Genomic DNA, 23,569 nt, shown 5'->3' with positions numbered 1-23,569 from the left:
TCAACTCTGGGATGTTGGTGGGTTTCCTCACATGAACTGCTCGCTTCAGGTCCTTCCACAACATTTCAATTGGATTAAAGGTCAGGACTTTGACTTGGCCATTCCAGAACATTAACTTTATTCTTCTTTAACCATTCTTTGGTAGAATGACTTGTGTGCTTAGGGTCGTTGTCTTGCTGCATGACCCACCTTCTCTTGAGATTCAGTTCATGGACAGATGTCCTGACATTTTCCTTTAGAATTCGCTGGTATAATTCAGAATTCATTGTTCCATCAATGATGGCAAGCCGTCCTGGCCCAGATGCAGCAAAACAGGCCCAAACCATGATACTACCACCACCATGTTTCACAGATGGGATAAGGTTCTTATGCTGGAATGCAGTGTTTTCCTTTCTCCAAACATAACGCTTCTCATTTAAACCAAAAAGTTCTATTTCGGTCTCATCCGTCCACAAAACATTTTTCCAATAGTCTTCTGGCTTGTCCACGTGATCTTTAGCAAACTGCAGACAAGCAGCAATGTTCTTTTTGGAGAGCAGTGGCTTTCTCCTTGCAACCCTGCCATGCACACTATTGTTGTTCAGTGTTCTCCTGATGGTGGACTCATGAACATTAACATTAGTCAATGTGAGAGAGGCCTCCGGTTGCTTAGAAGTTACCCTGGAGTCCTTTGTGACCTCGCCGATTATTACACGCCTTCCTCTTGGAGTGATCTTTGTTGGTCGACCACTCCTGGGGAGGGTAACAATGGTCTTGAATTTCCTCCATTGGTACACAATCTGTCTGACTGTGGATTGGTGGAGTCCAAACTCTTTAGAGATGGTTTTGTAACCTTTTCCAGCCTGATGAGCATCAACAACGCTTTTTCTGAGGTCCTCAGAAATCTCCTTTGTTTGTGCCATGATACACTTCCTCAAACATGTGTTGTGAAGATCAGACTTTGATAGATCTCTGTTCTTTAAATAAAACAGGGTGCCTGCTCACACCTGATTGTCATCCCATTGATTGAAAACACCTGACTCTAATTTCACCTTCAAATTAACTGCTAATCCTAGAGGTTCACATACTTTTGCCACTCACAGATATGGATAATTTTCCTCAATAAATAAATGACCAAGTATAATATTTTTGTCTTTTGTTTCATTTGTTTAACTGGGTTCTCTTTATCTACTTTTAGGACTTGTGTGAAAATCTGATGATGTTTTGGGTCATATTTATGCAGAAATATAGACAATTCTAAAGGGTTCACAAACTTTCAAGCGTGTGTGTGTGTGATATATAAAAAATTGCATCAAGACAAGTTTGGTGTCAGATTGCTTTGGATATTAAACACATCGTGGCTGAGAAAAGTGCAGAGCTTCTTTGTCCTTCAGTCTTGGCGTAATTGGGAAAAAGCAGTTTGTTCACATTGTAGTGTGAATTCTCACTGATGTTGTAACAGCACTGTGTGGAATGTGAGTCAGACATTCAAAAGACCAAAAAGACCATTATTTCTCAATGCAAAGAAAAACCTGATGTCTGTGACCTTCCAGCATGTTCAGGATTATACAGCTCCATCTAACTTTCATCAAGGATGATTTTGAGCTGTATGAGAGTCTGATTATTCTGTTCATAGACCATGTGATAATACACTTTCTGGACTTGTTTTAGTAAAGAATAGTGAACATAATTTCGCAGGCATAATTGCATTGCATCAGTGATGAAATACAAATAGTTCTTGGTGACTTCACTAGTGTCTAAGCACACAGTAAACAAAACAGTTTGGTAACAAAAGTGGCAGTGTGTTAATCAGGGATCGACCAATATGTTTTTCTTTGGGCTGATACCGATACTGGGGCGGCACGGTGGTGTAGTGGTTAGCGCTGTTGCCTCACAGCAAGAAGGTCCGGGTTCGAGCCCTGTAGCCGGCGAGGGCCTTTCTGTGTGGAGTTTGCATGTTCTCCCTGTGTCCGCGTGGGTTTCCTCCGGGTGCTCCGGTTTCCCCCACAGTCCAAAGACATGCAGGTTAGGTTAACTGGTGACTCTAAATTGACCGTAGGTGTGAATGTGAGTGTGAATGGTTGTCTGTGTCTATGTGTCAGCCCTGTGATGACCTGGCGACTTGTCCAGGGTGTACCCCGCCTTTCGCCCGTAGTCAGCTGGGATAGGCTCCAGCTTGCCCGCGACCCTGTAGAACAGGATAAAGCGGCTAGAGATAATGAGATGAGATGATACCGATACTGATTATTAGTAATCAAGGACACAATTGGCTGATATTTGAGGCTGATATTCGGTTAAATAAATTTGATGTTTGTAATCTGAAAATCTACATCAGTTCAATTCTTATTCCCATCTTACATCAAATGAACATGAACGTTTAATATTAGAACATTATGTAAAAAATAGTTTGTGTCTGCTGCATCTTTCAGTTCTTTTAAATCAAGGCTGAATACTTTCTTCTTTGCCGCAGCCTTTTATTAAATCAAATTTGAGGCTTTTGATTTGATTTCTTTCAGCGTGACCGCAGTGCATGATGGGATATATTGCTTGGTTAGTGACCATCAGTTGTACACTACTTTTCACGGTGCATTGTGGGATACTTTGAGTGCACTATATAGGGTGTAGTAATTCTCACTGTACATTCGGACAGCACTACAAAATGGCGTCCTCACTATATAGTCCACTATATAGTGTGTAGGGAGTGCTTTCGGACACAGGGATAGACTCCAGAAGTGTCGGTTGGTTGTACTCAATGGGTCATCTACATTTCAAGCCATCCATTAATGCTGTGGGCGGGACATTGGGCCAGACTACATAAGGATGTAGTTGTTTTGTTTGTTTGTTTTCATCAGATACTGTATGTGCATGTATAACAAAAATGCTTTTATTAGCAAAGAAATGAGTTTAAATGCCAATTCCGATAATCTGGAAAATGCTGAATATCGACTCTAGTTATCGATCAACCCCTAATGTTAATCAGATGTATAAATGTGTATATTTGATGCACAGCCAGGGACATAACTGATCTAAATCTGGCTTCAGGCCCAGGCACGCTTTAATGAGTCGAGTCAGAAGCTGGACCTCCTGAGGTATTCTCTGGAGCAGAGACTGAGCGAGCTGAAGCAGAGCCACCCAGATGGCTCTCCGTCATCTGGCCAGATGACGCAGAAGGCCAGCCTGATCTCGGATGAGCTCTTGATGGCGGCAGCAACGCAGAGCCCACGCCAGAGCATCATCTCCTCCCACAACCAGTACAGCACTGTGGCTAAACCAGCAGCTCTCACAGGTATACACACACACACACACACACACACACACACACACACACACACACACACACGTGCGCAAACTCTGCACCACCAACAGTCAAGTGGATATTCCTGCTCGAGCTGATGATTGTGCACTAAATTCTGAAGGTATATGATGATTCAGAGGCGGCGGCAGGAAGTTTTGGATGGGGGTGGGGGCGACGTGTCGTGTGCCAAAGACGCGCCAAATCTAGAGGGGTCTGGGAGCATGCCCCCCTGGGAAATTTTGGAATTTTTAACCCTCTAAAATACCATTTCCTGCATTTTGAGAGGCAAATTTTGGTGGAGCAAAGCTAAGTTTAATGTCTCTATTAGAGTACATTTCGTCTATGTATTTTTTTTTTCTATATGAAACAGAACCAATGATACTATAATGTAATTACGTCTACTTAGTATCATTGAGAGGATAACACCCTCTTACCATGGGTTGCTGTCAACACGTATCATGACGAAACTTCACACAGTGCTAGTCAAATATTTCAATGATTATTAAAATTTTCCAAGGCTATTTGACCTAAACACGTAATAATGCCTAAAAACTGATCACATCTCTCGGCAATCCTGTTTTAACTGAGGAACAAGCCCGTGAAAGTAATATTCCCGATCCTTCAGGGACTGCTGTCAGCTCCTGGGAAATCCAACTAACTGGTAAAGACTGGTCGTGACCCCAGATTAGGTGCGAATTATTATTATTATTATTTTTTTTTTCCTTTTCCTCCTATTTGTTGCATATTTTTCAAATCAAAACTGTGTGATATTCGTGTATTGAAGCATGTATGAAATGACTTATGGGGATGTATCGATAAATTGGAAAAACTACATTCCCTTATTTTTCTCATGGATCCCGCTACACACCCACACACACACAAAAAAAAACAACGCGAGAAAATTTGTCCTCAGTGTCCTTGTTGAATTAACGAGCTAATAAATTTATATACTTGCTCAGCTACATGGTATAAAGCAAGAGCATGAATAACTGTCTTTCCTTTAGTCTTCAGTGCAAGTAAACAATCATTCATTTCTTGGTTTGTGAAATTTGACTTGGGATGTCAAATTTATACTGAAAACTTACCTCGTTATCTTCAAGCAACTTGGGTGCCTTTGTCAATCCCAAAAAGTTTGCAATGGATATTTGTCTTAAACTCCTCTTCGTACTGATTTTCAGCGAGTAGTCAGAGCAGCAAGTGAATTCATGTAGATCTAGAGCAGCATCGAGTTTTTGGGCGCCCAAAACTGCTTGTACGCCTCGTGAACGCTATCTAGCCATCCGGATAGGACGCAAGTTATCGGTCAGATACAAATGTAACGACACTGTCATAGCCTTGCTGTCACAGGGTCCCCGCTTTGGCACGAGTACCCAAGAAGACCAGACATGTCTAGACAGTTGCCACAGCAACGAGTTAATTAGTCCACAGAATATTCATGAATCAGCTTGTCTACTAAAAGTGATTTGAAAACTGCAAAACCCAAATAAGGAAAATCCCGGAAAGCGGAGGCAATCTGTGACATCAGGGCCAGGCTAATTTGCATCGGTTTTGGTGTGAATGGGTGATACCAACCAGGGATGCTACCGGGGCGCCAGGATGAAGGGACGCAGCGGGATTTAATAAGGGAAAACAAAGGTGCGCAGAGGGCTGTTTATTCACACTGCTCTCTCCTTTTCTTCCTTTTAAATAGTCAAAGGACTCCCATCGTAACTTGGGGGGGCACAGACCCCCCAACATAATTTGGGGGGGGCAGTCGCCACCACTGTGATTGGGAAATCTTAAACAGTTATGTTGTTGAAACAAAGCCGTACCAGTCACAAAAATGATTTATCATGGTCTGCCTACAGTACTGTTTTGTTATTTTTTAACTTCCATGTATTAGAGGAGTGTGTGGTTCTGAAGTTACTGCAGAAATTACATCAGAATTACAGATAGTTCAGCAGAGAACGCTGAGCCAAAAGTGAAGTTAGGCCAATGGTTTTGGTTTGGGGAGCTGAATAATTTTTGATTTCTTCCAATAGATCCATCATGATGTGACTTGGCAGACAATATGTTCCATTATTGAAAATAAATCATGTGCTTGGAAATCTTTAATTTTGAGCAGACTGTCTCGGTAGTCATCAGTGTCTACTTAGAGCCATAATTATTGCAGCTATTTTTATGCTGGAATAGAAAACACGCAACTCACAGAGGTTAACAACGTGCTCATTGACAAGCTCTATTATACTGTTAGTCTTGATAACTTGTAGTAGTTGTATAGTAAGCATGAGGATCAGCTGTCTGGCTAATTTGTGAATCCTAGTTGACTTTTTACACGCTAGCAACGCGTGAATGTGTGAGATCTTCACACTTACTTTCTGAAAAAAGATAGAGAAACCTGGCAGCTCAGCAGATGCGTCACTGGATTATGATCACCAGTTATTATTGAATAATCAATTGTAGTACACTACCGTTCAAAAGTTTGGGGTCACCCAGACAATTTTGTGTTTTCCATGAAAAGTCACACTTTTATTTCCCACCATAAGTTGTAAAATGAATAGAAAATATAGTCAAGACATTTTTCTGGCCATTTTGAGCATTTAATCGACCCCACAAATGTGATGCTCCAGAAACTCAATCTGCTCAAAGGAAGGTCAGTTTTATAGCTTCTCTAAGGAGCTCAACTGTTTTCAGCTGTGCTAACATGATTGTACAAGGGTTTTCTAATTATCCATTAGCCTTCTGAGGCAATGAGCAAACACATTGTACCATTAGAACACTGGAGTGAGAGTTGCTGGAAATGGGCCTCTATACACCTATGGAGATATTGCACCAAAAACCAGACATTTGCAGCTAGAATAGTCATTTACCACATTAGCAATGTATAGAGTGGATTTCTGATTAGTTTAAAGTGATCTTCATTGAAAAGAACAGTGCTTTTCTTTCAAAAATAAGGACATTTCAAAGTGACCCCAAACTTTTGAACGGTAGTGTATATTCAGTAGAATAGGCTGTAAATTTTTTTAATAATACTTCTTCTGTGTGTTCTATGTACAGGAACATTGGAGGTGAGGCTCATGGGCTGTCAGGATCTGCTGGAGAATGTTCCAGGCCGGTCTAAAGCAGCATCTGTGCCTCTGCCTGGCTGGAGCCCAAGTGAAACGCGCTCCTCCTTCATGAGCCGAACAAACAAGAACAAATCAGGCAGCAGCAGAAACCTCTCCAAAGCGGACGAGCTGTCCAGTTGAGTGTCTCTTGCATTTCTTCTTTTTGGAATAAAATGACTGATGAGACATGGAAAGGGTTTCTAACCCCAGTGCATTTGGAAAACATTGTACATCTTGGCACTTGGTGACTAAATGCTACTGAAAGAAAACCAGAATAAGTGCTTAATATTCCATATAAAATAATAGTATTCTGTATTAAACTTCAGCATTTGACTGAAGTGCCAACTCGGCTATATAACTCTGTCTCTTAACCCATTGACGCCTGAAACGCCTGCAAAAAAAAGGTCTGCAAATGCCTAAGCCAGTTTTTAGAAAAGGTCCCCATCTGCCTGAGGGTTTTCTGAAATAAAAATAATTAATTGAAAACGCCTATGAAAAATTCAATATCTCAGCCTCTGAAGCACATAAAGACATGAAATAAGTTGCATTTAAAAGATAAAATTCTCTGCTTTTATTGGATCATGCTCATTCAGCATTAACACTAACACATTTGTTAACACATAGATGAGTCTTGAAAATAATGACAAATCAACAATGCTGCGTTATGCAGCAACCGGCATTTGGGGCAATGCTGCGTTATGCAACAACCGGCGCTACGGGCAATGTTGCGTGACGCAGCATCCGGCGTCAGTGGGTTAAGCTGGGCATACACTGTGCGATTTTTTTTTTTTTTTCCAATCGTGGTATTCAGCTGCTGCTCACACTGTACGAGTGACTCGCAGGGGTAAACAACACGCAGCTTACGATTCCTGTTCTCACACTATACGATCCGATGCTCGGATCCGATGCTCAGGATTTCAAACAGGTTTGATTTTCATCCGATCGATCGGGAGGAGGTCGTGAGGTGTTAATCGCTTGTCGTTACCCCATGTATACTACACGATCCGAGACGCACGATTGAGCCAAAACTCGGCCCGATCTCCAAAATAGTCGCACGAGTGAAAATCGTGTCAAAATCGGGCCAAAAATCGCACAGTGTACGCCCAGCTTTAGTTAACAGACTGTTTTGGCACATTTTTATGTAGTAATATTTTGGAGGAAGCAAATTACTGTTTTTTGTTTTTGGAAATGAAACCAGACTTCCATTTAAAATGTGTAAAATATTCGAATGGAACACATGTTAAAGCTTTTGGTAAGGCTTTATACCCAGCAGTGTAAGATGCAGTATTTGTGTTGTATCTTCAGATGAAATCAGCGCTGTTTTGAAACTGGACAACACAGTTGTGGGGCAGACGAACTGGAGACCAATAAGCAACCAGTCTTGGGACCAGAAATTCACACTGGAGCTCGATCGGGTAATTGGATCCTCCATGCACACCTTAAAGCAGATACGCAGAGCCTTTATATTTAAATACATTTCTGAGTGGATAGTATCTCCATCCTTGACTCTTGTATGCTGCATAAATGGGAATTTAAAAATAATATATATTTTTGAGAGTTAAAATCAACTGCAAAGTTGGCATTCGAGTTGTCCTGCTGAGCCAGCCAGCCCTGAGTGTGTGACGTCACAGCGGTAACCGGTTTTAAGGCCGAGACTTCTGACAGCTGTAGACCAAAGTCATATAAATAATAATTTATGGTGAAGTAAGAAATACCGTTACCGACTTGCTCAACTAAGACTGATTTGACTTCACTGATTGTGGGTTGATTCTGATTAAAACAGGATAGGCGTTATAACTTATGCAACATAGATGTACATGCATGCATTTTCACTGATAAAACGTAAAAGGCTAATTAAATAATCAGATGAACTGAGACAATCACATTCTGAAGCAAATTAAATAATCTTATACCGGTAACTTAAACACACAATACAAGTTACATGTGTTAATCTAAATGCAGGTAAACAACGTGTTATGTATCCAAATGAAAGTCGGAGCTTACCCGTCCATGTTCTCGCTTCTTGTGGCTGATTGTTTTGAAACAATCTGACTTTCAGTTGTTCGTTCAGTTCTCTGTTCATTTGCTTCTTCCACGGAAGGGTGAGATGGCAGCAATATCCAGCAGAGAAATCAGACGACTGGTCCACTCATTCTCTATTTTCTCCATGCTGAGTACTCCGCCATTACTGCTCAGCTCAGGCAATTACTGAAACCCAGGATGGGACGGGACGTCACCGGTTTTAGCAGCAACCACTGGGAGGTCACTGCCCGAGCGATAACATGTCCCATCCCGTTCCATCCCGGGTTTTAGCAACAACCCTTGGCTTACACTCCGGGAGAACTGGTACAACTGAACTTACTTTCCTTTTAAAAATAAATAAATAAATAATTTCCTTTTCTTGTGGGTTCTTTTCCTTTAATTGTTGGTACTGCACCCTCTTTCAATACAAGCTTATAGCCAACGCTCCTCAACAGATCAGAGGTCTCGTACGAGTCTTCAGTAAAATGTGCAGAGCAGAGGAGAGACCACTTCGTAGGCACCCAATGTGCCCGTGAACTACTCGCAAAACGCGTCCAAATCTTTGCAGTTTGAACATTCTTGGGCCATGAATGCAACGTAAATCCACCTTCTGTCGTGTTGCTGCACCGGCCAGCAACAGATCTATGTGGCATGGCGATAAATTAGCTTAAAATGGAGGATCAGAGTTGCAGTCAGCTCTGTGTTTTAGTATAGCGATGAGACTGATAGCTTTCCTGCGGCGACATCACGGACGTCAAGGTCATTCACTCAGACCGCTACCTATATGAATCACTTTAATCGTAAAAATTACCATGTTAGATTTATTGTTAACGCTTAAAATTATTCCTTTGCCATTCTTGAGATCTCAAGGCATTTATAAACAAAAAGTGAGGCCATGGTTCTGCGTATATGCTTTAACATATGATGCTGTATCTAGATATTATTTGAAAGACAAATTAGCTGATCTAATCACCCAGTATTTATAGACATCCTTACCGTTTGTGTTCTGTGTACCTTGTGATCAGATTTCTTACATGCAGCATTCAAATAAGCCTGCTAATTAGAATGTGGGAAGTTAGCCAGCTGACAACATGGCAGGTGTCGGATTGAGCAGTGACTGTACTGTACAGCTTGTACTTGTGGGTTTTGTTTTGTTTTTTTCTCTGCTGAAGACAGGCTTGTTGTCCACAGCTATGTGTTTATAAATGACAACCAGCTGTTGTGTTTGGAGCAATTGCAATAGCAGCTGATGTCCATCATTTGCTGAGTTCAAAGTTTGCAAATTGTACTTGAAGCACCTACAGTATATTTAGTCATTTATTCTTTCACATTGAGTAAGCACTTTATACCGGCTCCTATCCTGAAAACACTGGAAACATGGACTGAAGGCAGTCACACACCTATTCACATGCACGATCATGCGCTCATTCACACCAAGGGATAATTTATGCCGCTTTTCCACTACCAACGCGGCTGAGTTGAGCTGAGCGGGGCTGTTGGAGTTGCATTTCGACTACAACCGCGCTGAACCGTGCTGGCTGGAAGTGGGTGGACACATTGGGTGGAGTTAGCGAAAGTGGGTGGACGTCACGTGATGTCGTTAGGCGGCGCAAACAGTGACATCAGTGATCTTTTAAGCGGTAGTCTCATGACCCGGATAGTAAACAATAAACATGGAGTCGTTAGTGTTGCTGGTCTTGGTGCTGTGGCTTGTTGTCACCGACAACGCCAACAGATACTGGCAAGAGCGTATAGATGAGGCGAGGCGCATAAGGCTTCAGAAATTCTCGTAATTCGTAATTCTTCTTCTTCCAGGTTTACGGTGTTTACAGATCCCAGCGTGCTCGCGGGGCGTGTGTGGGCATGTGAGGACACTCCTCCTCACCAATCAGTGCACAGGGGAGTGTCTCCTCACGCCCCTAGCCCCACTCAGCTCGGTTTGGCTCGCTTCAGCCCCACTCCAAAACCGTGCGAGTTTTGGGTGCTAAGCAGGGCTGAAACGAGCTGAGTCATGCTGTTCTTTGGTAGTCGAAACGCGAGCCGTGTCGGGCTGAAGTGAGCTGAAAAAGGGTAGTGGAAAAGGGCCATTAGAGTCTCCTATCAATGACTGTGGGAGGAAATCTGTGTGCAAATGGTAAGGACATCCAAAACTCCACATAAACAGTAACCTGATCCTAGAGCTGTAAGACACTGCTACACCATTACATCACCTTACCATGTTTCCCTACTTAAATTTGTTTTTACTGGAAAACATGATTGTTTTTTTTATATTATTATTATTATTATTATTATTATTATTATTATTATTATTTAGTTAAAACTAAAAAATAAAGTGCTTGACCTAAAGATCAGGCCTCCTGCTGCAACCCCTTCAAAAACTCACACACATACATATCACTGTTTACCAGAGGACTATCCTCCCCCACTGTAACCCTAGCTATATAATAAGTGAGAGGCCGAGGGCTACTGAAACACAAATCGGCGCCGCCCGATGTGCCTTGTGGCATAGGACGGACTTTGATACTTGTATCAGGATTTCACATAACGTTTACACCAGATGCTCACTGTTCTGATTTATGTTACCTGACTGAATGCCTGAAAAATCTAGCTACCGAAATCTTTTCTGCAGTCCTGAATAGGCATGTAACGATATATCATGGACGATAAATCGATACAAATTTACGACAAGCTGAATCGATGAAATAAAAATAATCTTTATCATCAGTCTGCGTAATCTTAGTTTTTCCTGGCTGTAATTATTTAGACAGCAGAGGGCGCAATAACGCACAATAGCAGTTACATACGTGGTTTTGACTTGGCTGGATGTAACACAGCTCACAAAAACGGTAACAAAACACACAAAAAGGCTCTAAAATGGGAACGAGCTGCTGTGCAATTGACTACAAATAGAATTAACAAGAAAATCAGAGTGATCTTTTTACAGATGGCTGAAAGCTAGAGAAAAATTGAGGTAGTAGAAATGTTCATAAAAGTTTATTAAGAAAAGACTTATTTGTTAACTTTTTTCATTTTTAATAAAAGGAATATTTTAGTTAATAGGTTATTATATTTTCCTCCAGCCTTTGCAAATGTGGGTAAATAGTTTTTGTTGGTTATTAAGAAAATGAAAGTGTGTTGTGGGCTTTTTTAAATTGACCAAAGAGAATATTTAAGTTGATACAAAATAGTTTTTTTTTTTTTAAATAAAATTTTCTTCATTTAATATTTTCTCAAAAATATTGGGGGAAAAAACTTAATCGTGAACCCACTATCGTGAATCGAATCAAATTGTGTTTTGGGGGAATCGTTACATGTCTTGTCCTGAAAGAAACATTTTTTTGAAAGTTCAAATATATCATTTTCGAAGTGCATCATGAAGCCAAGGCTTTTTGCTTTCTTTCTTTTTTTTTTTTTTTTTGACACCACCATATCATGCAAAGAATTTTATTTTAATACATTACACCTGCCTGAGATTCGATGACAGTGCAGGTCACACCCCTTCCAGAGGCACTCTGGTTGATACAACAACTTTCCAATGTCCATTTTACATCTTGTTTATTTGTTTGCTTTGTTTTAAACAGTATCTGATCACTGACCACCACTTCTAAATCTGTAGCTTTAAAGTGCATATCACGGGTAAATTCAGGAGCGAGATCAATGTAATTCTCCTATTTTATATTAAACTTTGGTCAAATATCTGTCACATTTTGCATTTTGTGCAATTTTTTTAGCTTGCACAATACCAGAAAAATTCAGTTGAAATCAAGCCATTTGAGGTGAATTGGTCCGCCTCTGAAAAAACTTGGCATTTGGATTTCCCGGCAAACGCTGATTTTCGTGACGTCACGTGCGGGACGCCTCCCTCTGAATCCTACGTCAGCGCTGGTTTGTTTATAAGAAAACGACCTGGTGGTTTTCTGCAAATTTCTTCAACGTTATCGTGTAATTATTAAAATGGTTAACAGATGTATCGTAGGAGGGTGTAGCAACACCAGTCTTAATGGGATTAGTACTCATCGTTTCCCACATTGCGCTCAGGTGACAATTCCATATTTCAATGCAAAATCGCTCGCTGCTAAACTTGGTCTACACAGGCTGCGCACTGAAACCGTGCAAGCTCGCGCAGCCTGCTGGCGCTTCCGCAGGTGACGTCATGAATCTGGCTCCAGACTCCCTTGGGATTTTTCCAGACGCGTTTTGTTTTATTTTTCTGCTGTAGACAGATGGCCTTGTGCAAAATTACCCTTCTGGATGAGTGTGTAAAGGGACATGCTTTCATATAAAAAAAAAAAAAAAACGAATTTTGTCCAGGATGTGCACTTTAAGATGTCCCTTCACTAGAATTAAGAGTCTTGAACCTGCCTCATCATGACAATGCCCCTGTGCACAAATCAAGCTCTATAAAGACATGGTTTCTCAAGGCTGATGAACAATTCAAGTGGCCTGAGCCATGACTTCAACCCCACTGAACACCTTTGGGATGAAACAGAACACGGATTGCATCCCAAGCCTCCTCACCTGACAACAGTGCCTGACCTCGCAAATGGTCTTGTGACTGAATGAGCACGAATCCCTACAATCACACACTTGCTCCAGAATCTAGTGGAAAGCCTTTTCAGAAGAGTGTAGGCTGTTATAACAACATAATTGGGACCAACTCCATGTTGATGCCCGTGGTTTTGGAATGGGCACATATGGGTGTGATGGCCAGCTTTCCACATACTTTTGGCCATACAGTGTACCGCAGTTATGACTTCGTTCGTCTCTTTCATGCTCTGTAGTGCGATTTGGTTCTTCTCCAGCGCTTATGTATTAGTCATGCTTGCATATTTCATCCTGCATAGAATTACAGCGATTCTGAGTTGATTGGCCCCGTGTGTACAGATTTATCCATGAACCCATGAGTTCTGAGAGTCTGTTTGAGCGATTTCTTACCACACATCTCAAAGTAATGCTCACGTTTCTGGTTTGTATAAAGGTTTTCATCATTTTTACAGCCATCTGTGTGTTGATGTCTGTCTGGAAATTTGTTTTTCATCGTATTAGACTACAATAAGTTGCACTTGAGCAACAAAAGGCTTTTACTGGATGTAAGTCATTATCACATATTCAAAAAGAATTTAGCGCAGTAATTTTTTTTTTCCCCCATCAGAACGTGTATGCTATTAATCTATTTGTTTTTAAATCTAGCCCTGTGTCTGAAACCGCTCACTCATTCACTACTCCCTACTCACTATATAGGGAATTACTATATAGAGGACTATATAGTGAGCTCACTGGTAAGATGAAGAAAAAACGCTTTCGGACACTATTCTGTCGTGCTGTTATTTACGTCATTACTGTGGCACAATTAAAACGTGTCAGATCAGTCGGCTGGTGGGTTTTCAAAATAATAAATGCACGCGTGTATTTTTGTGATATACATATTATACTGAGTGCATTTCACACAATCAATACAGAGTACTTTGTGTCTGCTGCATTTTTCAGGTTTTTTTTAAATCAGGGCTGAATACTTTCTTCTTTGCCGCTGCCTTTTATTAAATCAAATTTGAGGCTTTTAATTTGATTTCTTTCAGTGTGACCGCAATGCATGATGATCTGTATTGTTTGGTTAGTGACCATTGGTTGTACACTACTTTTCACGGTGCATTGTGGGATACTTTGAGTGCACTATATCAAAGTCCACCATGCATGAAACGATCTCCGTTTCGTAGCCCTCGGCCTCTCGCCTATATTACATAGCTAGGGTTACAGTGGGGGGGCTAGTCCTCTGGTAACCGCGAGAGTTTGACTCCCCACTCGCATCTGTATTGTACAGCGTGCATTGCCAGATGGCAGTAGGCACCATTTTTATGATGATCTTTGGTATGACCCGACCGTGAGTAGAACTCGCAATCTCCTGATCAAGAGACAGACACGCTAACCACTAGGCCACTTGCTGGTATATAGGGACTATATAGGATATAATCTGGGTGCGATTTGCTGGGGGGGATGATGGGGATCATCCCCCCCTCTGGTTTTTATCTCTGCTGAAAAAAAATCCTCGGGGACAACCCCGTCAATAAAACAAACAAACCAAAAAAAAAGTTGACATGACAGGCATGTTGTGACACAGTTTTCTATGGTCTACATTGCACTCACTTTCAAAATGACCCAAAGTGGCAGCTTTGATGTTCACGAACGTCCCCAGCAAATAGATACATTGTAGATAATAACAATATCTTTGCATTCTATGCAGGGATGCAAACAGCACGCCTTTTGGCGGATGCCGCCTTTTTGATGGCCGTTTTTTTTTTTTTTTTTTTTTTTTTTTTAGGGGGGACGTTGGAGTGTCTGATTATAATTTCAAAGTAAATTCTGTATTAAAATTACTAAATAAGCAAATCCGTTACAGTCCATGAAACAGGAAGTATAAGGATGAGAAAAAAACAGTTTAAATCGGAAAGCTGCGCACAATGTGAACTGCGCCATCAGAGCAAACTGTTCATTTAGTATTCATGTATTTCAGTGATTTTCGAGTCACTGTCCATTTAATCCGGAGGGAGAGAAACATCACAGCAACGCGACAAGCAATGCGAACTTTGTTGTGTTAGTGTTCGTGTATTTAGTCAGAGAGATAGGAAGATGAATTTACTATCTCTGGTTTAGTGTTCGTTTTCATTTAGTGTTATTCATTTGATGTCATCGGATGTTATTGAGCTGTTAGCCTATTGTTACCTTAATTTTGTGACGTTTCATGATTTAAAAAAAAAAAAAACATCCCCCCCCTTCTGGTTTTTTGACAAATCGCACCCTGGATATAATAATTCTTACTATGCATTCGGACAGCACTACAAAATGGCGAACTCACTATATAGTGAGTAGGGAGTGATTTCGGACACAGGGTTGTGTGTGTAAATGTTGTATAGAGAGCTGCACTGAGAAGCAGTAAAGAGCAAAAGCCTTAATTCACTGTATCTGGCAGCGACTGTTTTTCAAATGGACTCTTATAGAAATATTTTTGTGTTTTGTAATGTTTTTTATTTTTTAAAATAATTATTTTCCATGTAGTCTCGTGAGCTGGAAATCTCCGTGTACTGGAGGGACTGGCGCTCTCTGTGTGCTGTCAAGTTCCTGAGGCTGGAGGACTTCCTGGACAATCAGCGTCATGGCATGTGCCTCTACCTGGAGCCTCAAGGAACTCTGTTTGCTGAGGTGCTGTCATGTTTGCCTACGCACGCGTACACACACTTGCCTTAATGTAGCATAACGATCATTGCAAAATATGTCCACTTGTATTTATTTCCTTATTTTTACATTTTCCACCCAGGTTACATTTTTCAATCCAGTCATTGAAAGGCGACCAAAACTACAAAGACAAAAGAAAATCTTCTCAAAACAGCAAGGTAGGCTCATAGTCGTAAATGTCCATGATTGATCCACTGATTGTCATGGTAAGTTTGGTAAGGCACCTGGCTTTGCCCTGCTGTGAAGGAACACGTTTAAGAGACACTGTGTTCATATCATCAGTTACCTTTAGGTCATGTATTACTTCAATGGTGGTCTTTTATTCAGCAGATTCTCTTATCCCTTGGTAGCAGCGAGATATGACCTGACAACCATGCGGTGACTACAACCCCAATTCCAAAAAAGTTGGGACAAAGTACAAATTGTAAATAAAAACGGAATGCAATGATGTGGAAGTTTCAAAATTCCATATTTTATTCAGAATAGAACATTAGATGACATATCAAATGTTTAAACTGAGAAAATGTATCATTTAAAGAGAAAAATTAGGTGATTTTAAATTTCATGACAACAACACTTCTCAAAGTTGGGACAAGGCCATGTTTCCCACTGTGAGACATCCCCTTTTCTCTTTACAACAGTCTGTAAACGTCTGGGGACTGAGGAGACAAGTTGCTCAAGTTTAGGGATAGGAATGTTAACCCATTCTTGTCTAATGTAGGATTCTAGTTGCTCAACTGTCTTAGGTCTTTTTTGTCGTATCTTCTGTTTTATGATGCGCCAAATGTTTTCTGTGGGTGAAAGATCTGGACTGCAGGCTGGCCAGTTCAGTACCCGGACCCTTCTTCTACGCAGCCATGATGCTGTAATTGATGCAGTATGTGGTTTGGCATTGTCATGTTGGAAAATGCAAGGTCTTCCCTGAAAGAGACGTCGTCTGGATGGGAGCATATGTTGCTCTAGAACCTGGATATACCTTTCAGCATTGATGGTGTCTTTCCAGATGTGTAAGCTGCCCATGCCACACACACTAATGCAACCCCATACCATCAGAGATGCAGGCTTCTGAACTGAGCGCTGATAACAACTTGGGTCGTCCTTCTCCTCTTTAGTCCGAATGACACGGCGTCCCTGATTTCCATAAAGAACTTCAAATTTTGATTCGTCTGACCACAGAACAGTTTTCCACTTTGCCACAGTCCATTTTAAATGAGCCTTGGCCCAGAGAAGACGTCTGCACTTCTGGATCATGTGTAGATACGGCTTCTTCTTTGAACTATAGAGTTTTAGCTGGCAACGGCGGATGGCATGGTGACTTGTGTTCACAGATAATGTTCTCTGGAAATATTCCTGAGCCCATTTTGTGATTTCCAATACAGAAGCATGCCTGTATGTGATCCGTTGCTGTCTAAGGGCCCGAAGATCACGGGCACCCAGTATGGTTTTCCGCCCTTGACCCTTACGCACAGAGATTCTTCCAGATTCTCTGAATCTTTTGATGATATTATGCACTGTAGATGATGATATGTTCAAACTCTTTGCAATTTTACACTGTCGAACTCCTTTCTGATATTGCTCCACTATTTGTCGGCGCGGAATTAGGGGGATTGGTGACCCTCTTCCCATCTTTACTTCTGAGAGCCGCTGCCACTCCAAGATGCTCTTTTTATACCCAGTCATGTTAATGACCTATTGCCAGTTGACCTGATGAGTTGCAATTTGGTCCTCCAGCTGTTCCTTTTTTGTACCTTTAACTTTTCCAGCCTCTTATTGCCCCTGTCCCAACTTTTTTGAGATGTGTTGCTGTCATGAAATTTCAAATGAGCCAATATTTGGCATGAAATTTCAAAATGTCTCACTTTCGACATTTGATATGTTATCTATGTTCTATTGTGAATACAATATCAGTTTTTGAGATTTGTAAATTATTGCATTCTGTTTTTATTTACAATTTGTACTTTGTCCCAACCTTTTTGGAATCGGGGTTGTAGTACAGAACCCTAACCGCTGTGTCTTACTGACTTTCATTTACTCAGATTAGATTAACTGACCGACATTGTGATTGCTTGCTTCTTCAGGAATGTAGTCTGTATTATTGTCCGGTGTAATATATTTCTGGGTTTCTCGCTCCAGGTAAAACATTCCTGCGTGCACCTCAGATGAACATCAACATTGCCACATGGGGGCGTTTGATGAGGAGAGCAATCCCATCCGTCAACAATTCCTTCAGTCCTCAGGTGGCAGAGCTCGGCTCAGCGCTGAGTCCTGAAACAGGAATGCTCGGCCATCCGGATTCGCCGTCTCTGTCCAGGTACATACCCGTCCACACCATGTAACCCTGCGTTCACACGAGAGGCCATCACTGGTGTTGCCCCCAGTTTGACAGGTGTTGGTGGGTCCTGACCACTGCTGTAGCTGCTTGTGTTTGTGCACAGTTCAGCTTTTTTTTTTTTTTTATTTGATTTAAAAAATATAAGTCACTATGCTTAGTATAATTTTATAAATGTGTCACAGACTTGGAGAGACATTTGTTTTGTTTTTGTGTTTCTTTAAAAGGAATTTTAAATTAGCTAGCCATATGTTTGGAGAGAAGATGTCACAGTAAACTTGGTATTTTGGAAAGTTTTGTTTAGCAACATCAAAGCTTGCCAGACTTCCAGATATAGTCATGCTATGTCGTGTTTGTCCATGAAAATGAAAAGTGAAACGGGTTGCAATGCAAGCATGCAGTTGAGGGTTATGAGACAAGATTAAGGGGTTAAACTGTGGTTTTCAGGCAGTCCTGGGATTTGAACTCTCAACCTTCTGGACACTGACACAAAACTAATCGCTATGAGTAACCACACTATCTACATTTCTCATCCATTCACACAAGCATGGACAAAGCTCAGATGGCTGCTTACCAAAACCACATGACAAGCTCAAGCAAAATGCTTTGCCCTTGTTTAGTTAGTACGTAGTAAAGTTTTGTGGATTGTTTCCATCCTACATCACTAATGATGTGTTATAATTTGCTGCCTGCATCGTACAGTCCTTTAAAACCTCTCATTTTCTGAATAAAGAGAGAGCTAAACAGGCGAAAGGCTTCCCAATTGCTGTGGGCAAAATATAGTAACTCCTTTCTGTTTAGATGTCCATGTGATTTCAAGTCCCTCTCTTTATCTGTACTTGAATGCTCTAATGAGATGTTCTTCAGTGAGGCGTCTGGTTTGGCTAGAAACACTCCAGACCCAAACATGGCCATGGGCCAGGACTAAAACGGAAATTGGCACATTATCAGCAGTGTTGTGTTTTGACCTTTTCTCTTAGTGATCCGACCGTGACCAAATTAGACTTTGACAAAGGCGCCACTCCTCCTCCAAAACGCCACCCCGCCCCTACTGCTGAGCTAGAAGAAGGGGAAGAACAACCGCCATCACAAGACAAAATCCCTGATGGGAACGAGGTGCAGGTAATGAACTGTTTTTGAAATTCAGTACCAGTCAAAGGTTTGGACGCCTACTCATTCATTCATAGGTTTTTCTGTATTTGGACTATTTTCTACATTGTAGAACAATACTGAAGACATCAAATAACACATAAAACCTGTATGGAATTACGTGGTAAACAAAAAAAGTGTTAAAACACCACAAGAGAGTGTTTTTGCTCACAAAATACCTTGGATGTTGTTTTAAAGAAGGTGCCACCACCAAAAATGTTAGTTTCTGTCACGTGTTTTTAAAGCAGCTTGTTTAGTGATTTATTATTATCTCATCTCATTATCTGTAGCCGCTTTATCCTGTTCTACAGGGTCGCAGGCAAGCTGGAGCCTATCCCAGCTGACTACGGGCGAAAGGCGGGGTACACCCTGGACAAGTCGCCAGGTCATTACAGGGCTGATACATAGACACAGACAACCATTCACACTCACATTCACACCTACGGTCAATTTAGAGTCACCAGTTAACCTAACCTGCATGTCTTTGGACTGTGGGGGAAACCGGAGCACCCGGAGGAAACCCACGCGGACACGGGGAGAACATGCAAACTCCGCACAGAAAGGCCCTCGCCGGCCCCGGGGCTCGAACCCAGACCTTCTTGCTGTGAGGCGACAGCGCTAACCACTACACCACCATGCCGCCCTATTATTATTATTTAGTGATTTATTTTTTTATTTATATTTTATTGATTTATGTAATGTATTTGTTTTAATTATTTATTCATAAAGTAATTGTGATGTTTGCTAGAAATGTTTTTGCCATGATATAGCCTCAGGTGCTAACATGGCATTTAAAAAAAAAAAACTCACTCACTCCAAAAAAAAAAAGTTTCATATTTTAGATTCTTCAAAGTAGCCAGTGTTTCCCTTGATGGCACTTTACACATTACTGATATCATCTTAACCGGCTTCATGAGGTTGTCACTTGGAATGCTTTTCAATTAACAGGTGCCTCAGCAAAAGTTAATTAGTGCAGTTTCTTGCTTTATTAATGTTTTGATCTCAAACAGTAAATAATAAAAATACAGTAAATAGCCCTATTCCACAACTGTAGTAATCCATATTATGTCAAGAACCGCTCAACTAAGTAAAGAGAAACGACATCCATCATTACTTTAAGACATGAAGTGTCTTAATTTATAAAAATAAAGAAAAACCATTTAATTAGAAGGTGTGTCCAAACTTTTGACTGGTACTGTAGGTGTCCTAAATGCAGCTCCAATACACGCAATTCAAAGCACAACAAGAGATTACTTGATTTCATTAGTTATTTATCGTCTTGTGCTAAAGTGCTTGTTCTAACACATAATACATTTTCCAGTATGTGCTGGATTATTTGTTGTGTTTTTGTTGATAATTGTGATGGGATGTAGACACTTTATGCTTGATCTTATGTGCTTTTTACCTTTAGGATGCATTATCTACATTTGACTTCCTGAATGACAGCCGGAACATTACAGTGTCCAAGCCGGAATACGATAGTCTGGTGGAAAATGAAATGCAGCAGCCTGATCTGGAGCTTACAGAGCAATACCATATTGAACCAAGGTGCAATATCCATGTGTTCTCCTGGGCACATGAACCGAATTGCCTTTATTATTGGAGCGGGGGTATAATACTGGTTCACCTCTGTCCGTCCATATCTCCGTCCATCCAAAACACCCTTTTTCTCAGCAACCACAAATCATAGCCACTTGGTACCAAACTTAAGCTTGGTGTTCTATACCGTGTATACCGTTTTCAGGTCTGTCGCACATCAACTTCCTGTTTACCGACTGAGTGTATTTATGAAACATAGGGTGAATTTACAACTTTTTCATAACACTTTTCTCAGCAACTACAAATCACAACTGCGTGATATTTGGTACCGAGCTTCAGCTTGGTGTTCTTTACCGTGTATACCGTTTTCATATCTGTCGCACATCGACTTCCTGTTTACCGACTGAATGTATTTAGGAAACATATAGGGTGGAGTTTGACGCTATTTCAAGAAGCAAAATGCTATTTCAAAATGCCAATTTACCAGGATGCTATTTGAAATCCCTGGGGAGAACACGGCTCTTTACTTACTTGTCTCATTTCATCTCATTATCTCTAGCCGCTTTATCCTGTTCTACAGGGTCGCAGGCAAGCTGGAGCCTATCCCAGCTGACTACGGGCGAAAGGCGGGGTACACCCTGGACAATTATTTGTTGAAGTCAGCATTCATAATAAGTGTCCTATTCCTTCGATTGCTTGCATTCTGATATAAGCAAGAGCGGGGGAATACGTAAGTGAGCAGGAGCTCACAGTTGATCTTGTTGTCATTGTAAATGTATACAAAAAAAAATTGCCACTCTATGAAAGAGAGTGAACTATGACAGAAAGACATAGTGAAGGACATAAAATGAGAATTTACAGCTTCATTCCATTAAAGGTCATAGGCAATGGTCGGAGGTGAAACGTAGAATATCAACTTTATTGTTTAGAAGAACGACCCAAAAAGCGAATTCAATCTTCCTAGTGTCTAATTTGCACCCTAAAATTGAATAAAACGGTTAAAATATACTGTTTTGCCCAATTTCCAAAGGTTTGTTTACATCTCACTTATGCGCACTTTCACTGCCAGGGTACAGTCATTGTGACGTCATTTAAGCCAAACAGACTGGGAGCAGCTCTGTGTTTACTTCCGAACCGAGCATGCGTGTACAGACTTTGGTCATGAGAGGTTGTGTAAAATGTCTGAAAGCGATAGCGATTTTGAAGTAGGAACTCTCCAAATTAAATATTGAGAGGTGAAACCATACATGTATGAACCTATGGCCGTTGCAAAGCAATTGGTGAATGTGGCTCACTGGTTTGACCGTGCGGAATCGGACAGCGACTCGGCGGACTCTGATCGCGGTGACCCCGGACCTCAACAAGACTCGCGCCCAAATGATTTATCCTGGTAGTTATGATAAATTCCTACTTTTGTCGTAATTCTAAATACGAGCCCTTTTGAAGAATAATTAAACCGCCCTCCCTAGTGGATATAGGTAACGATTACTTGACAGTGCGCCAGTAGGCCACATTAGCCTGCCATCTGTGGCATTATACGATTTATAGCCTCCTCTGAGCAAGGAAATATCCCTTTGTCTCATTTCCACAATGATTGTACAGGATCCCTCAGGATTCTTGACTTGTCAATTGCAAGCAAAAGTAAAAATGTTTACCTCCAATCTTCTCCTTTTTGCTTGAGCGTTGCTGGTCCGTTTCTTCTTTGACTGCTTGATTTTGTTTCACGCACACAATCCACTCTCTCCGCCTCTTCTCCTCTTTCGGAAAAAGCCAACCCTCTCGCTCCGCTTCTTCTCCTCTTTCGGAAAAAGCCAACCCTCTCGCTCCGCTTCTCCTTTTTCGGAAAAAGCCAACCCTCTCGCTCTGCCTCTTCTCCTCTTCTGGAAAAAGCCAATCCTCTCGCTCCGCTTCTTCTCCTCTTTCGGAAAAAGCCAACCCTCTCGCTCCGCTTCTTCTCCTTTTTCAGAAAAAGCCAACCCTCTCGCTCTGCCTCTTCTCCTCTTCCGGAAAAAGCCAATCCACTCTCTCTGCTTCTTCTCTCTCGGAAAAAGGTAAAAGCTTCTTCCTGAACCAGTCCCGTTGTTACAGTTCACTGCACAACAAGGCATGGTTTTTCTTTGGAAATTCCTGAATGCACGTCTGCACTCAAGCCGAACGGCAATGTAAGTAAACGGAAGTGAATTCAACTCAAGCGGTTTGTTTGGCTTAAATGACGTCACGCGCCGAGTGGTCACGAAAATAGCCAAACAGAAATTCGCCGCGATCCGCACTAACTTATTTTAATTATTACTTAACGATACTTTTTGGGATCAGAAGAAAATTACAGAGGGTTTTTTAACATATAAAGTTTCAAATGTGCATAAAATTAAAATCGTTGCCTGTGCGCTTTATGTTGTATTGATTTGAGATTAGTTGTCCATGTTTATCCTTTTTTAAAATGTATTTATTTATTTATTAAGGGAAGAGACGGGCATCCAGTTCAATCTCAAAGACTTTTCTTGTGTGGCTGTTCTGGGCCGTGGACACTTTGGAAAGGTAAAAACCATTTAATGGATTGTGCATTACTTTAGTGAATGTGTCCTGTGTGAACAGTAGACAGAAGCATTATTTATGCTAGTTTTGTGTTTGAGCTTAATGGCCTCAATCAAGTCTTTTTAATTATTCAACAGGTCTTACTGGCAGAATACAAGATTATTGGGGAAATGTTTGCCATCAAAGCTCTGAAGAAAGGGGATATTGTTGCTCGTGATGAAGTTGACAGGTAAGCATGACCTGGGCAAAATGGATTTGCATAATGCTATTGAGAGCTTTCGCAGTTAAAGGAACAATCCTCTTTGACCAACTTTCAGATGAATATTTACAATCAACTTCATCAGCAGATTGCTCAGTTTTCACTTTATCCACAATGTCATGAAACTGCCCAGTGATGATGGTGCTCGTGGG

At 41.1% G+C, this 23,569-nt stretch overlaps 1 protein-coding gene across 4 annotated transcripts in view; it reads left to right on the top strand.

The window, feature by feature from the left end:
- pkn2b (protein kinase N2b) overlaps positions 1-23,569 on the top strand; it is a 157,617-nt gene that overhangs the window by 118,967 nt on the left and 15,081 nt on the right. For 3 of the 4 annotated variants that reach the window (XM_060919748.1, XM_060919749.1, XM_060919746.1), the window contains exons 6-15: positions 3,022-3,265; positions 6,311-6,496; positions 7,666-7,775; positions 15,433-15,576; positions 15,692-15,767; positions 17,743-17,920; positions 18,919-19,060; positions 20,499-20,635; positions 23,086-23,161; positions 23,296-23,387. In XM_060919748.1, coding sequence (XP_060775731.1) covers positions 3,022-3,265; positions 6,311-6,496; positions 7,666-7,775; positions 15,433-15,576; positions 15,692-15,767; positions 17,743-17,920; positions 18,919-19,060; positions 20,499-20,635; positions 23,086-23,161; positions 23,296-23,387 — 1,385 coding nt within the window. The remainder of the gene's footprint in view (positions 1-3,021; positions 3,266-6,310; positions 6,497-7,665; positions 7,776-15,432; positions 15,577-15,691; positions 15,768-17,742; positions 17,921-18,918; positions 19,061-20,498; positions 20,636-23,085; positions 23,162-23,295; positions 23,388-23,569) is intronic. The other variant, XM_060919747.1, reaches the window with a different exon arrangement.

The sequence above is a fragment of the Neoarius graeffei genome, chromosome 4, assembly GCF_027579695.1.
Source record: "Neoarius graeffei isolate fNeoGra1 chromosome 4, fNeoGra1.pri, whole genome shotgun sequence".
In the NCBI taxonomy this organism is placed as follows: Eukaryota; Metazoa; Chordata; class Actinopteri; order Siluriformes; family Ariidae; genus Neoarius; species Neoarius graeffei.
Note: the sequence above shows the minus strand (reverse complement) of the source record. Positions and strands in the feature narration are given on the sequence as shown.